The 17,827-nt window shown below is 35.9% G+C and overlaps 1 protein-coding gene across 1 annotated transcript in view; it reads right to left on the bottom strand.

Annotated features, from left to right (window-relative positions):
- Positions 1 to 17,827, bottom strand: part of NSF (N-ethylmaleimide sensitive factor, vesicle fusing ATPase) — a 144,791-nt gene that overhangs the window by 96,568 nt on the left and 30,396 nt on the right. The window contains exons 5-8 of the mRNA XM_072781373.1: positions 13,341 to 13,507; positions 10,318 to 10,425; positions 9,794 to 9,869; positions 7,317 to 7,472 (exon numbers count right to left, since the gene is read on the bottom strand). Coding sequence (XP_072637474.1) covers positions 7,317 to 7,472; positions 9,794 to 9,869; positions 10,318 to 10,425; positions 13,341 to 13,507 — 507 coding nt within the window. The remainder of the gene's footprint in view (positions 1 to 7,316; positions 7,473 to 9,793; positions 9,870 to 10,317; positions 10,426 to 13,340; positions 13,508 to 17,827) is intronic.

The following is a 17,827-nucleotide window of genomic DNA, read 5'->3' as shown; positions in this document are numbered from 1 at the left end:
TCTCCAGGCCAAGAGAAGTCCACTGATTCTTGTCAGATTTAAATTACAGAAAATCTGCCAGAAATAAGAAAATTAAGAAATCTCAATTGGGACAGTTTCTCAAAATTTAAAAACTTAAACAGATAAAGAGATTTTTGTATTTCCAGGCAATACCCTCCCACCATGACAAAAAATCTGAGACTTTTGGAAAATGCTGCTAATCTTGAAAAGAAAGAGGGGGAAGAAGAAAGGTGGTGGGGGAGGAGAAGGAAGAGAAGCAAGAGGAGCAGGGAGGAAGAAAAGGATGACAAAGAGGAAGATGAAGGAGAAGGTGGTTTAACTCATTAGCAGAGACAGAGAGGTTAGAAAAACTTAAACAGTTTAGAAAGTTGTCCTAATACCTAAATGCAGAAGTCCGATTTCTGCAGTCTATTTTCTGAACACTTATATCTGCATATAGGCAATGGTGGGGGGTGAGGCCAGACCTGCAGACCTTCAGGGTTTCATTCAGTAATAATTCCTCTCTTCCTTTCCACCCTCCTAACCTACATTTGTCTAAGTTCTCAGAACCTTTCTATATGGAAAACTTTATAAATTTCTTTGAGAATTAATTAAGGAAGAAAGGCAAAAATGCCACTTATTTACTCATCATAAAATATCCTTTGATCTAGGGGTGCCTGGGTGGCTCAGTTAATTAAGTAAGCATCTGTCTTTGGCTCAGATCATGATTTTGGGGTCCTGGGAAAGAGCCCCACATCAGGCTCCCTGCTCAGCGGGGGGGGGGGCGGGGGGGGGCACAGGGCGGGTAAGAGGGGGTCCTGCTTCTTCCTCTGCTCCTCCCCCCTGCTTGTGTGTACATATTCTCTCTCAAATAAATAAATAAATCTTTGGGGGAAAAATTCTTTGACCTAAACTTCAAGGCTTCCTTGACTCCTTGATTCTTGGCTCCATCTCTCTAGTATCTGGAGAGGCAGCAGAGAAATCAGACTCTGGAACCACATATCCTACTTCCAGCCTGAGCTTGGCTACTTACTAGCTAGACAAACTTAGTAAGTCACTTCCTTCTCCTCCTTCAACAGTTCCTGAATCAGGAGTACCAAATTCTAGTCCTAGTTCTGTCTGTGACCAGGGGGTTGTGCTAGATCACCAAGGGTGATTTTGTCCCCCAGAGACGGTTTTGGCAATGTCTGGAAATATTTTTGGTTCTCACCTCCAGGGGTAGGTGGGGAGTGCCACACGCATCCAGTAAGTAGAGGCCAGAGATGCTGCTAAACACCCTACAATGCACAGGACAACCAGTGCCAAACAATAAATAATTATCCAGCCCAAAAATGTCTAATGATGCCACAGTTGAAAAACTCTTGGCTCTAGCTCCCTCAAAGACTACCTCAGAGGACCCAAGAAGTAGGACTGAGAAGGCCCATTTTAGTGGTTTTATAGTATATAGGATTTCATGAGAGAAGATAAGTGTTAATGGTTTGGACTTTGAGGCCGGACTGCCTGGATTGAAATCTGACTCCACTACTTAGCTTAGACTACTTACTTAACCTTTCAGAGACTCAGTTTCCTTCTCCATAATATGGGGATGATATAATATCTACCTGACAAGGCTGTTATTGTGAGAACTGAGTGAGTTAATATATGTTAAGAATTGAGAACAGTGTCTGGCACTATGTGAGTATTAGCTACTATTGTCATCAACATCATCACCACCAATCTAAGTAAAGGGGGGAGAAACATCCACCACTTCACGTCAGGAGTCAAGGGAGCTGGATTCCTCATTTGGAAAGGGTGTGAAGACTGAGCAAATTCAAGCACAGTTCCTCACATGTCAGAAACTCTGCTCTCCCTCAAGTCCCTGTATCCCACTCTCCCCTCTCATGCTTCCACAGTTGCGTAAAGGCCTGGATGTAAATGTTCTCATGATTTGCAGGGCATACAAACAACTTATATTCATTACTATAATGCAAAAAAGTTAATAGGAGGAAGTAGTTTGTTACATATCAGGAAACTGGTTTTATCTTTTCAGTGGAAAAGGACAGGTACTTCTAACTCCCCACTGTCACAGGCTGCTATCAAAGCCCCGGGGTCCCATTACCCCCCCCACCGCCCACCCCCACCCCCGCACTCTTCTCCTCCATAGAAACCTCATGAAGAAAAAAGAAAAGAAAAAAATGAAACTTCATGAAGGATGTGGGACACACCTGTTCTCAGGCTACTTTCCTGTGTGGACAGTGAAGCTACCACAAGAGAGAAAGAGCCACGTATTTCTACACAAGTAGAAAAATAAGATCACAGTAAAACATTCAGATGCAGAAGTATAGAGAGTAAAAGAATAAAAATCTCCCTATATTTCCATTCCTAACTTCCCTTTCACATAAGTAAACAATGTTTTTTCAATGTAATGTGTGTTCATAGAGACCTCTATGCATTTAACTTTCAGTTTTATGCATGTATTTTTTATTATAACATGTCTGTATATTTGGAGCTATATCATTTTAAGACTTGCTTCACTGGATTCCTTCCATAATGAGGGAAAAAGCATGTAGCATAGTTTATTTATTTCCTTACTGCTGGACATTCAGGTTCAAACTTAGACTAGTGATCCAGTTATTGATCTGTAACTCACCTGTAGTTGCCAGCAAATTTAATCCATTAGCTTAGACTCTAGACAGCTCTGCCTCCTTAAAAGATTTATTTCTAAAAATCGATTAATAAAAAATGCTGACTTTATATATGGTTGGACTGAGATACCAGCATAACTATATTATTCCTATCCAAATATAAGTAAATTTTACTTAAAAAATTAAAACCAATGCAAGAGTTAATTCATGATTAAAAATTTCAACTTATAAAAAGTATTTTTTACAGTATTTTTTAGGGTATTTAGCTCTAGTGCTTTAACTCTAAACGCTGTTTTAGAGATTTTTGAAAATCACATGGTTATAAGCCATCTCTTCTTCTAATTAAAAAGAAAAACTACTTTACAAACTTCTCAACATGAAGTCAGAATTAGTAAATTATTACTTCTTCATATCCAAGCATCATCTATAAGTACTTGGTGGAAAAGCAGAAGGGGGAAGTTTTACATCTCTAACTAGTGAGCAACTGCTTTCTTTTCCTTTCGTAATAAATTACAGGCAGACTTGAACAGATGTCAGGTTGGCATTCAAAACCTAAAATATAGCTGAAAAGCAAGTTATGACTAATACAAGGAAAAAAGATGAATGTCAGAAAGCTTCATTTTTTTTTCTTTTTTTCAAATTTCAGATAAGCTCTTTAGCCTTAGGGTTCCTTTTACAGAGCCCTGGAGTTCGGCTAGATGTCTTAACCCCCATTTAAATTGCAATCTCTCCTCATGAGTGGGGGTGTGAAAATGCATCTTAAGAGTGTCAGTGTTTATGTTAATCTGAGCAAGAACTCCCTCTCTCCCAAATATGGTGAGTACAAAACCTCAGCACCCTTTCTTCCACCGTATTTTATTTGTACCATTCTTAGCATGTGAAAGATGTCTGCATGTGATTGAGAGGCTCCTTATCTTCCCTGCGCTGTACTCCACAGAGTAAATGCAGTTTCACTTACAGTATCAGAAAAGAGTTGCTTTCCTCTAGAATTTCAAAAGAAATCTTAAAAATACAGATTGAAAATGGGCTTAAAGAGGGAGGCATGAAGGGGACCAAAAAGAACAGTTTCAAAGAAGGGGGGCTCAAGACCATCACAGAGGCTCGCCTCTCCACGAGGTGGCCTGGATTCCTGCGAGGTACAGAACCACCAAAAGGCAGCATGAGGCTGGAGGCCTTCAGTCTGTACACCTTTTTGCTTTCAGCTCTAAAACAGGTAATTTCTGCCAAGGTCCCTTTCCTTATATACATGTAAACCTAGTCCTAAAACTACATTAAAAGATGCTAATTCTTTAATAATTATTCCACTGTTCTTTGAAGAGGTTTGTAGGTTTTTGTTTGTTTGCTTGCTCCACCATTTACAACTTAGGGGTAATTGCCAGGGATGCTGAAAAATGAAATTTCTTTATAGAATCTCTATCTTTGTCAACAAAAGAGCCAAAACTGAGAATTGAGGGAATCAATCAATTAATTATCCTAACACTCTCTACAAAACTGCATGCAAGGGAGTAAATGTGGTAAATGTCCGAACAGAGGTATACTTTCAGCTAACACTTTACTGTGCTCAAGGATGGCAATCAGATGCTGAGTTTATTCGCTGAGACTTTCAGACACCAGTATATAATGCCCACACTTCTACTCTGGGACTCAGAAAGTGCTCCAGGACATTTACTGCATGTGTGTGACCTCATCTGACCTTGAATGTTCTTACATCACTGTGTGATGCTGTTTGGCCCTTTAGTCTTCATCTATCTCACCAGCAACATTCTGCATCTTTCTAAACTACATCCTTAATTCTGGAAAGTAACATGAAGTTTGGCAAGACAAAGGAAAGAACTGTATTACCTAGAAGCAGAATTATCACTCATAAACACAATGAGAGAAGAGAATTCTAAATTGATCACTCTGAACTTACAACTTTAATACATAGGCTAAAAAAGATCCATTTGTTAAGATTCCTACTTGCAAAGTAGACATAACCCTAGACTCAGTGATAAACACAATGATTTGGTCTCAGGCCAAAAGTTCTCTGCTTTAACCAAAACAGCCTCATAACCTACATAAATTATTCTTCTCTAATCACTATTTTTTTTCCATTTTAATTGATTTAAATAATCACACCCAGTGTTAGATCCCCAGTTGAACTTAGCTACTTAGTTAACAAACAGTGAGGAAAAAATCAGCTAATTTTGTTCCCACCTGGCAGGGTAAAAGAACACAAGGTATATATACAAAAAGAACTTGTGTGTGTAGAGGGGTATTTTATATTCTATCCAAATGTAAGCAATCTATTATATACTTTTATCAAAGCTAATGAAAATTTTATAACCCCACTGTTCTTGGACTGCAATGAGGTATTCTACTCTGTAATTCCCCCAAATTCAAAGGAAAAAAGACAACTCTAATGTAAAATAGGGAATGACACATGCATAGCAAGAAAATTATTTCCCAGCCATTTACCATAAAAATGTAGCTTTATGACACTGACAATCTTCATTCAGAATAAAGTAATGTCTTTCAATTTATCTCAAAAGCAAATACAATTTTATACTTTTTGTTTTTTAAATCAAATTGACAATACATGCATCCTTTTTTTTTTTAATTCTTTTTTTTTTTTAATTTTTATTTATTTATGATAGTCACAGAGAGAGAGAGAGGCAGAGACATAAGCAGAGGGAGAAGCAGGCTCCATGCACCGGGAGCCCGATGTGGGACTCGATCCCGGGTCTCCAGGATCGCGCCCTGGGCCAAAGGCAGGCGCTAAACTGCTGCGCCACCCAGGGTTCCCAATACATGCATCCTAATGGTGAAAAGCCATAAAGAGAAAAAAAATGTTTAAAGAATAAAACTCATTTTTGTCCAATTAGTGTAAAAATATCAGAAAAATAAATCCACAAAAAAGGTTCTAAATAGTAGCAGTCTCAAACAAAATTCAAATTCATGGTTCTTAGTCAAAAAACATGTTGACATAACAAAACACAAAGTATTATAATTTAATTTCAATATGGGTTGTAGAAACACAGATTAAATTCACTCAAAAATTCCAAATCTGTTTTGACTTAATTCCAAGCTTTTCAACAGCCAGAAAAGTCACAAATCGACCAATATGAGCATTGCTCCTTTACATATTATTTACCCAACTGCAGAAAGAGGCTCTAATGAGCAGGGTTTGGATAATGCACAAACAGGAAATGCATATCTGAATAACTGAATAACTTGATAGCTTCCAAACTGTGAGAAAATATTTACAATATAATTAAAAGATATGGCTTAGTACAGAGGCCATTTTTTTCTACTCGTTGGCTGGATAATATAAATGTTCAAAGAAACAGAATCATTAGACTCTGCACAGAGCTCAGTCTTGAAAACCAGTAAAAATATACCACAAGAATAACTTAGAATATTTAAAATTATCCTTTTTATCTCTCCTGATACCCAAAATACATGCAAACAACATTTCTATGTCTTGATCAAAAAACTTTATGGACTTACTGTGCTTCAAAACACACATTACCAAGATAGTGAATTACCACATTTTTTAATACTATGTTCCAAATTAAAATTGTTTTTTATGGACTTGGCCTTTGTTATCTCTCAGGTAGAAAAGTATGTTATTGCCATCTCAAGGTGTATAAAACTCAGGTGATGAGGGTCTCTGTCATTTTCTCTTAATCCAACTCCAAACTCGACCTTTACCCAGAGAACAGGTGTGTGCTGTGTCTGTAATTTATCAGAGTGAACAGCCAGGCAGAGAAGCTACCAACAATAGGAAGCTAATAAAACCAAGCACTTAGTGCCTAGAAAGCAGTTCTTTTCCCCACCATATTTTTATCTCCCAGTAGCATGTAAAGATAAAGAATGATGGAGGCGAGGGGAGTAATATATTCATGTTCCTTCAGGTTTTTTGAAGACTCTGACTTTATACTAATAGTCTGCCAGAAGCTGTTATGTTATAAATTCCTTTCTCAGATATTCCATTGCTCACATTCCAATTCGACCTATGATATGGATATGAAACAGTCATGACAGCATTTCCACTAGAGCAAATAAAGCCACTTCAGTCTACAGATAAATTAAATAAACCTTCAAAAAGAAAATGATAAATGAATAACACATTTCTTTATATGCAATATGGAAACTCCCATGTATATCCTGCATTTGTCTTTTTGGATCAAACTTACCTAATTTAAAAACATGCCAAGAATCCATTTACTAGTTGTGAAGACATACTAATTGGGTAATGCAACAGCACAATAAAAAGAAGTAGCAGCTAATGTAAAATAATGCCCACGGTTAATAGATAATGATGATTCAGCAGGGTAAATCTGATCCACAGTGACGTTTAGAGTCAGGTGAAATTTCGAAATATGCCCTAGAGAAGACCTTTCATAAATAAGTAAATAAAATGAAATTCCTAAATATGTCCACACACAAATATACTTAAATAAATAAGTCAATAAGATAAAGCAACCACAAATAATTTTATTTTCCCTATAAAACTAAAATGTAATTTAAAAAATTCTAATACTTCAAAACTTGTTTAGAAAACTTTTTTTTTTTTTTAAGAAATAAAAAGTTAAAACACAAAAACACTGGCAGGCCTGAAAAAATAATTTCAAAACATTATTGGGGGAAAAAAAAAAGATTTCATTGCATTCTTAAAAAAAAAAAAAAAAACAATACAAGATTTTACCAAATTTTCCTTTTTAAACTCACCCATCTGCTCCACAATCTCTGGAGGAAATACTCGAGAAGCAAATGCTCGTCGAAAAATATCTGAAAATTCTTTGTCCAGACCTCCTATTCCCATTTTTTCAAAGTTCCAGTCAGGATTGATGATAGACTGGCGATTTTCCTTGGTTTTAGCTTTGCCTATGTCAAACAAAGATAATCAATGTGAAACAAGAACTTCATTACTAGGTGAAAAAAGAAATTGCTGGGCATCCTTAATGAATAAAGAGAAGGTACCCTACACAAAGATGAACATGCTCTTAGCTGATTTTCAAATAAGAATACGTTTTGCTATGTTAACTACTTTGTCTGGACCCATTCAGGGCCAGTAAATCACTTCCAAAATGTCTAAACTCATGCAGTAGTCCATTTGTGATCAATCCATGAAGCCAGTCTTATTAACCTCTAATCCTAATCAAGTTAACTAACTTGGCTGATTAAACACTATGTGTACATCTGATGAAGACAACACTAGTTGCTAGAAATGCAACTGAAATCTAGCAATCCCTCACAGCTCCTGAAGCAAGTACATTTAAAAATACATATATTTATCTAGATTAAGTTTATAAACTGTGTATAACCCCTTAACCTGGGAAGATGCACTAAATCTGATGTCTTATTTTTTCTCCACTTGCACACAAAAGTCTGAAATCATCCTTAAGTCTTAATGATTTCAAAATGCATGTTTTCAAATTTCCACAGATAAAAATTATCTAACTTAAAGGTCATAGTGCCACCTAAAGTAACTCGGGAGAACCACATTAGCCATCTCAAAAACAATAAACGCACTTTAGAGCACTCTACTATAAACAAAAAAGAAAGTGATATAGTTTCTTTAAAACTAGAGAAGAAAAAGTCACATTAGGCAAAGTTTATCCTAGATGGTGATTTTATGGTTAGTTTTGTAGACTCAACATTTCTTTATAATGTGATCAAAAATATATTTCTTACACTCTACTGCCCTCCTATGGCCAAATTTACAGCATGCTAAATTAGTACACCATTTTATCAATGGAAAAAAGCCTATCAATCACATCTTTGCATGAATTACTTAGAAATACCAACATTGTATGAAAGTCATGCAACTCCCTTAAGATACCTTAACAAAAGGTGTATTAAAGGTGTATAAAATACAAAGAACTCACTTCAGAAATGTATTGAATCAAAAAAAAAAAAAAGAAATGTATTGAATCAATAATAGGAGATTCTGATAAATCCTATTCCCATAAAACAACATACATAGTCATTAAAAATTATATTGTTGAGGCATATTAAGAAGCTTAAGCAATAAAGCAAATTATAATATATGAAAATAGAATCAAATTTTAAAATTTTAGAGTGTGTGAGTTGTTTTTCAGTGAATGTCTATTTTATGAAACCAGTATTTTATTGTAAAATTAAGAAAAAACCGGTAAGAAAGGAATGATAATTTATGGATCAAGAAAAAAGATCACATATTTGAAGGTAAATAACCTTGGAGATAATGGTGTGCAATCAATGAAAATCCTCTACTTTCTACTGGGGAAGAAGACATCAGCATAGTGAAAATCACCCTAAATCAGAATTACTATAGAGTTAATGGTATCATCATTCTGGTGAGTTACTTTTCTTAGAGTCCAATCTGCACTATTTTAATATAATAAAAGCAAGGCTAACATACAAGAGTAGGACAGAGCTATGAATCTATTGGGAAGACTGTCTTTACCTGTACATTCACCATTTAACTCAATCACTAACAGAAGTGATGCCAGTATCACATCTAACACACCACCAAGTGAAGGGTAGTCTGCAAATAACTGACCAGTTCTCAAGGTACATACAGAAACCTTATGCACCAAGGTGTGTAAAGACAGTGGAAGCCTGACGAACTGTCAGAAAAGACTATGGAAACTAAACTAAACACAACGTGAAATCCTCAATCAGATCCTATAACCGAAAGGACATAATGCAAAAAAACTAGTGAAACCCAAATAAAACCTGCAGTTTCGATGGTAGCAGTGTAACTGTGTTAACTTAGTTTGAATAATTGTGCTATGATTATTTGAGATGTAATACCAAGGATGCTGGTGAAGTATAGAGAACCTCCCTAAACTATTTTTGCAAATCTTCTGTAAGCCTGAACTTATCTCAAAACTAATAGATTAACATTAATTTTATTCTGTATTTTTTTCCTGGTTTTTAGTGTGATTGCTAGGAAGTTAAAAATTACACATAAGGCTCACATTCCATTTTTATTGGACAACGAGGATCTGGTGAACATTTTGAACTTTTTTTCTCAACTTTTTTTCTGTGTATCAGCACGGCTGACAGTGATGAAATACTTCGTGGATTTGTGGTAAGTCTTCTCAATGAAGGTGCCCTTATTCTCCTCCCAGACTTAAAAATCAGGGTTGGTTGAGCCACATATGATAACAGAGATAGTCCCACTTCATTCAGAGTTTTCAAAAAATTGCAAATCTTACCAATAAGATTGAGTGATGAATTTTCTGCTTTTTCAAATGCAACCTGACTGTTCCCAACAACCAGTCCTACTTCAATCTGTATAAAAAGACAATAATTAGTAGTCTAATAGTGAACTTCTAGACTTTCCAAAGCAAGGCCAAAAATGACAGAGAAATAAGGTCTCTTTGAGCAAAGCAAATCTTCCAAACTATTATCTAAGTTACATTTATTTTTGTTTCCATTGAATTTCAGTGCATATATCTTTTGAAAATGCCGGTCTTACTGTTATTATTGTATACAATAAATATCATCTGCATTCAACTAGGATTACAAGTACACTTACAAATTTCAATTACTATTAAGTCTGCAAGTAAGGGTATTTTATGCTATATTTAAAAAATAGCGTTAGCTATAAAAGCAATGTTTTCTCCCTATTACCTTAAAACAAAGAGTACATAATAAGAAAGAAATCAAGAGAATGGCTACAAATGTTATATTAACCTGCACAAGTCACATCACAATGATTATTAGAAATAAAACATACCTTCTGTCTTTTACCTGTCGCAGGCTCTCCCTTCAGGATGCTAGGATCCATGGCTTCGATGTCCTTTACCAGCAAGCCAAAAAGTTTTTCATTGAAGCTAAACACAAGCTACATTGAAAAGAGATAAAGGGAGAAAAACCACTTTATAATGGCTGGATTCTTACATCATCACCAGTGTTTTGCAAATGCAGGGAAGGCAGTTTTCTCCTGTATCCCTCTCAAATTTGTTCGACAGGCAAACTACTCACACAGGCAATGAGAGGAAAAGGGAACTAACATTTATTGAGTATCTTCATGTGCCAAACACTACAAGAAGTCCTATACTTAATACTCACGAACTCTCCTAGAAATAGACAGTCTTCCTCAGTTTTACTAGTAAGGGAGCTGAGATCAAGAGAGGGCCTAAGCAATGGAAGTCAGAGTCATAGTACATGACAGCGCCAGGATTCAAGGTTGGGTCCATGACTCGAAGATTCATGCCTTTCTACCACCCACAAATTTACAGACAACTTTTGAATGCTTTTCATTCACCAAGTATTTACGAGCGCCTTCTACAATCTAGGATCTCTTCTACTTGCTGGAGTATAACACTAACTATAGCAGACAAAGCTGATGGCCAACCCTGCCACTAATGACCACTACAAATGGGAATCAATGCTAAGAACAGTGATTTGGGGTAAGATATTTATTTCTTCTCTGTATCACAGTAGATTTTTCTCTCTTGGGTTTATAAACATCTGCATGTTACTGGGTTTTAAATGATTACAAATACCAAAGCATTTTCTATTAAAGCAGTAATGCTAAAGGAAAAGGTAAAAACAGTGAAGTCTAGGTAAGCAATTTGAGCATAATTATTCACCAAAAAGTGTAGGGACCCAGAAGCAATACAGTACAGCTCAAAAAGCAATGGACAGGTGGTCAACAAATGAACAGAGGACCATTGTGTTGGGGAGCCTCTTGGACTATCTAATCTGGAAGAGGACCAGACTGGATCTCTAGCCCCTCACCTCATTCTACTTACATCAAAGTACTTAACAGTACCTGGCATTTCTTGCTTTTTTTCTGTCTTCCCCAATTAGAAAGGAAGCTCTGAAAGAATAGGAATTGTGTGTATTTTGCTCACTGCTGATCTGCTAGGCTTAAAACAGTAGCTGAAACAAACATACTAGGTTATCTAGTAAATATTTAATTAACTAACTGTTCAATTAACTAATGGGTTCTTGTCTCAGCTATAGCCCTGGCTGTATAGCCATAGGCATGTCATTTATGTTTTCTGAATTTAAAAATTATTCATTTGCAAAATGAGGAGGTTACTCAAGATGACCTCTGAGGCTCATTCTAATACCAGTACTCTTAAAAATAATAATAAATGCACTATATCCCTTTCCTATCTATCAGTCATTCAGTTTCCACTTATGGAAGTTTGATATCATAATGTATGGATTCTCCAGATTTCTGGTCTTGTTCTTCCAGATTTATGCCATTTGACTTAGATGAGAGGATCCAAAGAAGTGACACTCCTTTCATCCAACAGCTATTTCTTTCTACCACTTCTCTCTCATTGTCTGTTCCACATACTTTCCCAGATGAGACCCTACAAGGACAATCTACGTAAGTCACTAGAGATCAGAATGCCATAAGCAGTGATTCATAAACTTTTTGGTTTCAGGATCCCTTTAAATGACTAAAAATTTATGAGAATCCTCAAAGATTTTGTTTAAATGGATTATATCCACTGGCATTCACTCTCATAGAAATTAGAACAAGAAACTTAAAATGTATTTATTAATATAAAAATGACAATAAGTTCATTTTATGTGAACATAAATGATATTTTTAATTTTGAAAAAAGCTCGCCAATTTCCAAAATAAAAAATCTAAGTAAAACAGTGACACTGTCACATTTTTGCAAATCTTTTAATGTCTTCCTTAAAGGAAAACAGCTGGATCCTCACATCTGCTTTAATAGTCGATATACTCATGAGCTAGCACACATCACATAGTCTACAAAACACCACAGTATGTTTGTAAGAGAATAAGAGAAAAAAGAGACATAACATCTTGGTATTAATTAGGAAGATACTTTGATTTCATAAACCCCTTGAAAGGGCCTCAGGAACCCTCTGAAGTCTCTGGACACATTTTGAGAACTTTTGCTATGGAGCTATGTATGACAGGAGGAAGGAGTTAGGAATAATTAATAAAAGTCACAAAGATAGAAACAAATCAAATGAGTAATGATTATGTGTACAATTAAGCAGCAATTTATGAACTCACACAGCTTTTTTAAGTAAAATTTAAAAGAATTTCTTCCTAGGAGATTAACAATGTATTAACTGAAGTCGAAAAAAAGGGCAACAAGATCAGTAATATCACTTTTAAGGACAGAAAATCTGGGCTTCTGATATTCCATGAAAAACCTGAAAATAGGGATCCCTGGGTGGCGCAGCGGTTTGGCGCCTGTCTTTGGCCCAGGGCACGATCCTGGAGACCCGGGATCGAATCCCACGTCGGGCTCCTGGTGCATGGAGCCTGCTTCTCCCTCTGCCTATGTCTCTGCCTCTGTGTGTGTGTGTGACTATCATAAATAAATAAAGATTTAAAAAAAAAAGAAAAAGAAAAACCTGAAAATATACACACATACTTTTCTTAAGTTTCTCTAGTTCATAACCAAAAATGTTAAGAATTACTTTTCTACAGAAATATATCAGTGAAAGAGAAAACCATACAAAGACAAAACAAATGTCCCACAAAAAGAAAAGTTAGAAATCTGAGACACATAAGTTTGCAGTGTTCCCAAATTTTCAGAGCAAAGAGCTGCTGTAATCGAAAAGCTACTTAAGAATTTTTCTGATCAGACTCAGAGGTTCAGGAAATGCATTTCCCTCGCTTTTTATCACTCAACTGAATATATCTGTCCATATGTGAAGCTCCTCGCAGTTTCTAAAAAGTAGAATTAATTCTGAACTGCAGAGATTGGAATGCCTGTCAAGAGGGAGGAACGAAAAAAAATTCAAAACCACCTGCTGTCCCACTGAGAATGCCTGGTTGTTGAACTGCTGAATGAATTCTGCTGCCATCTTGTCAGTATCGTAAGGGTTGGAGTCAATGCTTTTTTTCTGCAGGAAATCAATCTCGATGGTCATTGTGCCAATGCATTGTTTGGCCTTGTCAAATGTATACAAGGATACTAGGGAAAAAAGAAGAAGCATTTTTAAATCACAAGGACACTGAACACTTGCTGTATTTTGAGAAACTCAAAGTTTCACATGAATGAAGCATAACAGAACTCGACCAAAAGGGGGCTTTCCATGGCAGAGGGACACACAGGTACAGATTAAAGAAAATAATACAACCACTGGAGATTTTGCTCCCCTCTGAATTAGGACAAATCCCTAATAATGCGCACTATCCCTCTACCTTTACCCTTCATCCAACTCTTATAGGAAATCACAGCCCTCCCCACACTATCTCTACATCCTCCTCCTTCTCATTTAACAGAGGACAAAATGACAGTATGGAAAGCGCCAGTGGAGTTGGTATAGCATGTTGCTTTCAAACAAGATTTTTGTTTGACACAAGCAAGAACTAAGGTGAGAAGTGTGGGGACCCTTTTGCCCTAGCAAGTTAGTTTGCAGGACAAAAACAAACAACAACAAAAAACTTGAAAAACAATATTTACTAGATGGGTTTGCTCCAGAACAACTTAGAGTTTGACATTCTTTTTTAATACTATAAAAATATTCACTAAGCACCCACCATAACCAGGGAACTACAGTAACTACTACAGGTATGACATATAAAAGAAAGCAAGGACCATATTTTTAACTCATCTTTGTACAAACAGCATCTAACAACAAAAAACCTAATTTCCATGCTAATAAAAGGAGGCAAGACAAAGGGATGTTGGAGTCTATGTTTCAATAGATTCTGTTGAGTGTAAAAATCTAAGTAAATTATCTAGCTTTCTGTGCCTTGATTTGTTATATCTGTAAAACAAGGAAGATGGAACTACATACATAGACCTTTGCTTCTTCTATACCCCAAATTCTGTTCTAAACTTATTTCTTATAGTCTAGTCAGTTGAATTATATATAAGAATTTTTTGTAAATCGTCTGAATGAAATTGCTTATATAATCATATTTTTATATTTTGGTTTGCCATTGTAAAGGCAGGCACGTAAAGATAAACATTTTTGAAAGCAAAATAATTAAGAAAGCCAGGGTAAGGAATAGAAAGTTCACTGAAGATCAAAGAGTAAGTACAAGTCTCAGCTGAAAGTTTTAGAATACTTTCCTGCCTCCACTTCTGGGTGTTTTATTCTTAAACATTTCCTAGAACATACAGATTTCCTAGAACTTAACAGGTTACATGTTAAGTAATTTTCATAAGCAACAGAACCTAATTGTTTCCTCATATAGTGAAGATCAGTATAGAATAAAATATTAATGTAAAATAAGTAAGTTGATTCAGAAATTCCATATCCAGGTGTCTGTACCAAAAAGACTACTGAACATTTATCTAAAAAGAGATCTATACCGAGGTTCCTTGCAGCATTATTTGTAATAGTCAAATGTTGAAAAAACACTGATAAGGAGCAGAATGATGAATAAGATGTAGCATATATATATAATGTGGAATACTATACAGCAATTAAAATAAAAAATTGATGTATATTTAATAAAGATGGATGAGCTATGAATATATAATTTTTTTAAAGATTTTATTTACTTATTCATGAGAGACACACAGAGAGAAACAGAGACACAGGCAGAGGGAGAAGTAGGCTCCATGCAGGGAGTCCGATGTGGGACTCAATCCCAGGTCTCCAGGATCACGCCTTGGGTTGAAGGCAGCACTAAACCGCTGAGCCACCAGGGCTGCCCTTAATATATAATATTCAGTAAAAAACTGTACTGCAAAGGGAATCCCTGGGTGGCTCAGTGGTTTAGCGCCTGCCTTTGGCCCAGGGCGTGATCCTGGAGTCCCAGGATCAAGTCCCACATCGGGCTCCCTGCATGGAGCCTGCTCCTCCCTCTGCCTGTGTCTCTGCCTCTCTTTCTGTGTGTCTTTCATGAATAAATAAATAAATAAAATCTTTAAAAAAAAAAAACCTGTACTGCAAAAAGAGTCATACAGTATGATACCTCTGTGCATTAAAGGCTCAAAAAATGATTCTACAATGTCATGTGTATTTATATATGTGTGTATTCACACCTATATATATACATCTATGTGCATATATACCTGTGTGTACCACCTATATATCAAGAAACTTGAGTAAGTGTATTAAAATATCATTATTACTATCATTTTCAAATATGCTTTAAAACAAGGTCAGTGTTCCTAAATAGAAAAGACCAAGCTGTTTCAATTTCAAATGCTGCAGGCAGTACCACGGACAGTACCACAGGCAGCACCATGGTCAGCACCACTGGCAGCCCCAAAGGGACAGGTGCCCTGAAGGTTTCATCCAGGAGCAAAGAAGTGTTAAAAGGTTGAGAATGTTTTCTCATTTTATGATTAATAGCAATTCAATGCCAAAGACTAATAAAAATTATTTTTATAAGCAAAGAATATTAGAGGCAGTGCTTTGAATAAACAGACATTACAAATGAAAAGGTCAAATGGTCAAAAAATGTGTTAATTGGACATCAGTCTGTAATACTTAAAATATGTAAATGATTCTTCTAGAAGATTCCTTCACACTAGAATCACTGACTTGACTAAAAAAAATTCTCACCTTACAGACAGAATGCCTGTTCCAGATTCTTTGAATTAGCATCCCCCTTCATACCACACGTGCTATCCTATCTGTACCCACATTGCTACTTACACTGAACCAGCTTTCTACCTTTATGGCCACATCATCCACATCACCAGGCCTCTAATCTCTGCCTTGCCTCAAACTGATTCTACCCTAGTCCCACCTGATCACTTAGTTTTATAATTTTGTTCATTAAAGCTGTTTGATCCACTTTATTAAAAAAATATTTTATTTTTTAAGTAATCTCTATACGCTCAACATGGGGCTCAAACCCACAACACCAACCAGGTGCCCTGTTTAATTCACCTATTAAAGAAGTGACTTTACAATCAAGACAACCACTTCTGGTAGCAGAAAAATGCTTTAAACATAATTTAAGTCACAAAACACATTTCTCAACTCATCAAGATTTATAACCTTGAATTTTCACACCGTAATTAATCTATATTAAAGGTTAAGTTTAGGCACTCTCTTAACTATATTCAGAAAAGTTTGAAGAAGTAAGAAACCTATGCTACATACACACCCATTTTCTCACTAGATTTAATAAGCATGCGTTTTTTTTTTTTTTTTTTTTAACTTCTTCCAATGTCTGTAAATAAGGAATGCTGGTTTCATGCATGACCTACTTCATGCTGGTGCTGAACTCCTTCACTGTCTCAGCTTCTCACTATGCTTCAGGTGAAGGGGTTAGAGTTAAGGGAATCACTTATGTCACTGTTTCTTAAAATGTGGCTGAGGAACCACTTAACAGTGAGTGTTAAAAACACAGATTCATGAATCAGACTTCTCAAGGAAAGGGCCCTGAGAATATTAAAAAAAAAAAAAAAAAAAAAAACACACCTCTACAGGTGTTTCTCCCAGGTATGTTTGGAAAGCACTAATTATGCAACTTCCCACAAGCTACCCATATCTAAAGTAATTTCCTTTATTTTCACCCCAATTAAAATTTTATCCCTTATCCTATTTCCACAAAGGAAGAAAAAAAGCCACCTAAAAATAACCCCAATATTTAAGTTCCCTCTAACTAAAAAAATTTTTTTTAATAAATTTTTAAAAAGTTCCCATGAAAATTTGAAAAAAATAACTCCACAGATTTACTATCAAAACAAAACATATAACAAAATACTGTAGTGTTTCAGCTGAAGTGTCTTTCACTCAAAATACCAACCACGAACTATAAATATGTATATAACATTTTAAACTGAATAAAATACCCTCAAACAAGTACATAGAAATATAATAAAACATCTACAATCAGAAGATTAAGACGTAAGAACACAAATAGACAAAATAAATGCAATAAGTTTTGAAACTCAGGAAAGAGACTGAAGGAAAAGATAAAACTATTTCAGAGTGAATCATAAATTACAAACTGCCCATTGGAGAGTAGATTCAAATTAATGTTCAGTAAGAGGCAGTGAAAGAGGAGGAAAACAACCAAATAATAAAAATAAGAGAAAAAAAATTTTAAGAACAAAGAGGAGGCACCTGGGTGTCTTAGTCAGTTAAGCATCCAACTCTTGATTTCTGCTCAAGTCATGATCTCAGGGTTGTGCAATCAAGCCCAGAGTGAGGTTCTGTGCTCAGTGTGGAATCTGCTTCTCTCCTTCTCCCTCGCCCTCTGCACCTCCCCTTGCCTCATCCCCCACATACTCCTCCTAACTCTCTCTAAAATAAATAAATAAATCTTTAAAGAAAGGGCAGGGGCGCCTGGGTGGCTCAGCTGGTTAAGCATCCAA

Source organism: Canis lupus, chromosome 16 (genome assembly GCF_048164855.1).
Source record: "Canis lupus baileyi chromosome 16, mCanLup2.hap1, whole genome shotgun sequence".
NCBI classification, from domain to species: domain Eukaryota; kingdom Metazoa; phylum Chordata; class Mammalia; order Carnivora; family Canidae; genus Canis; species Canis lupus.
Note: the sequence above shows the minus strand (reverse complement) of the source record. Positions and strands in the feature narration are given on the sequence as shown.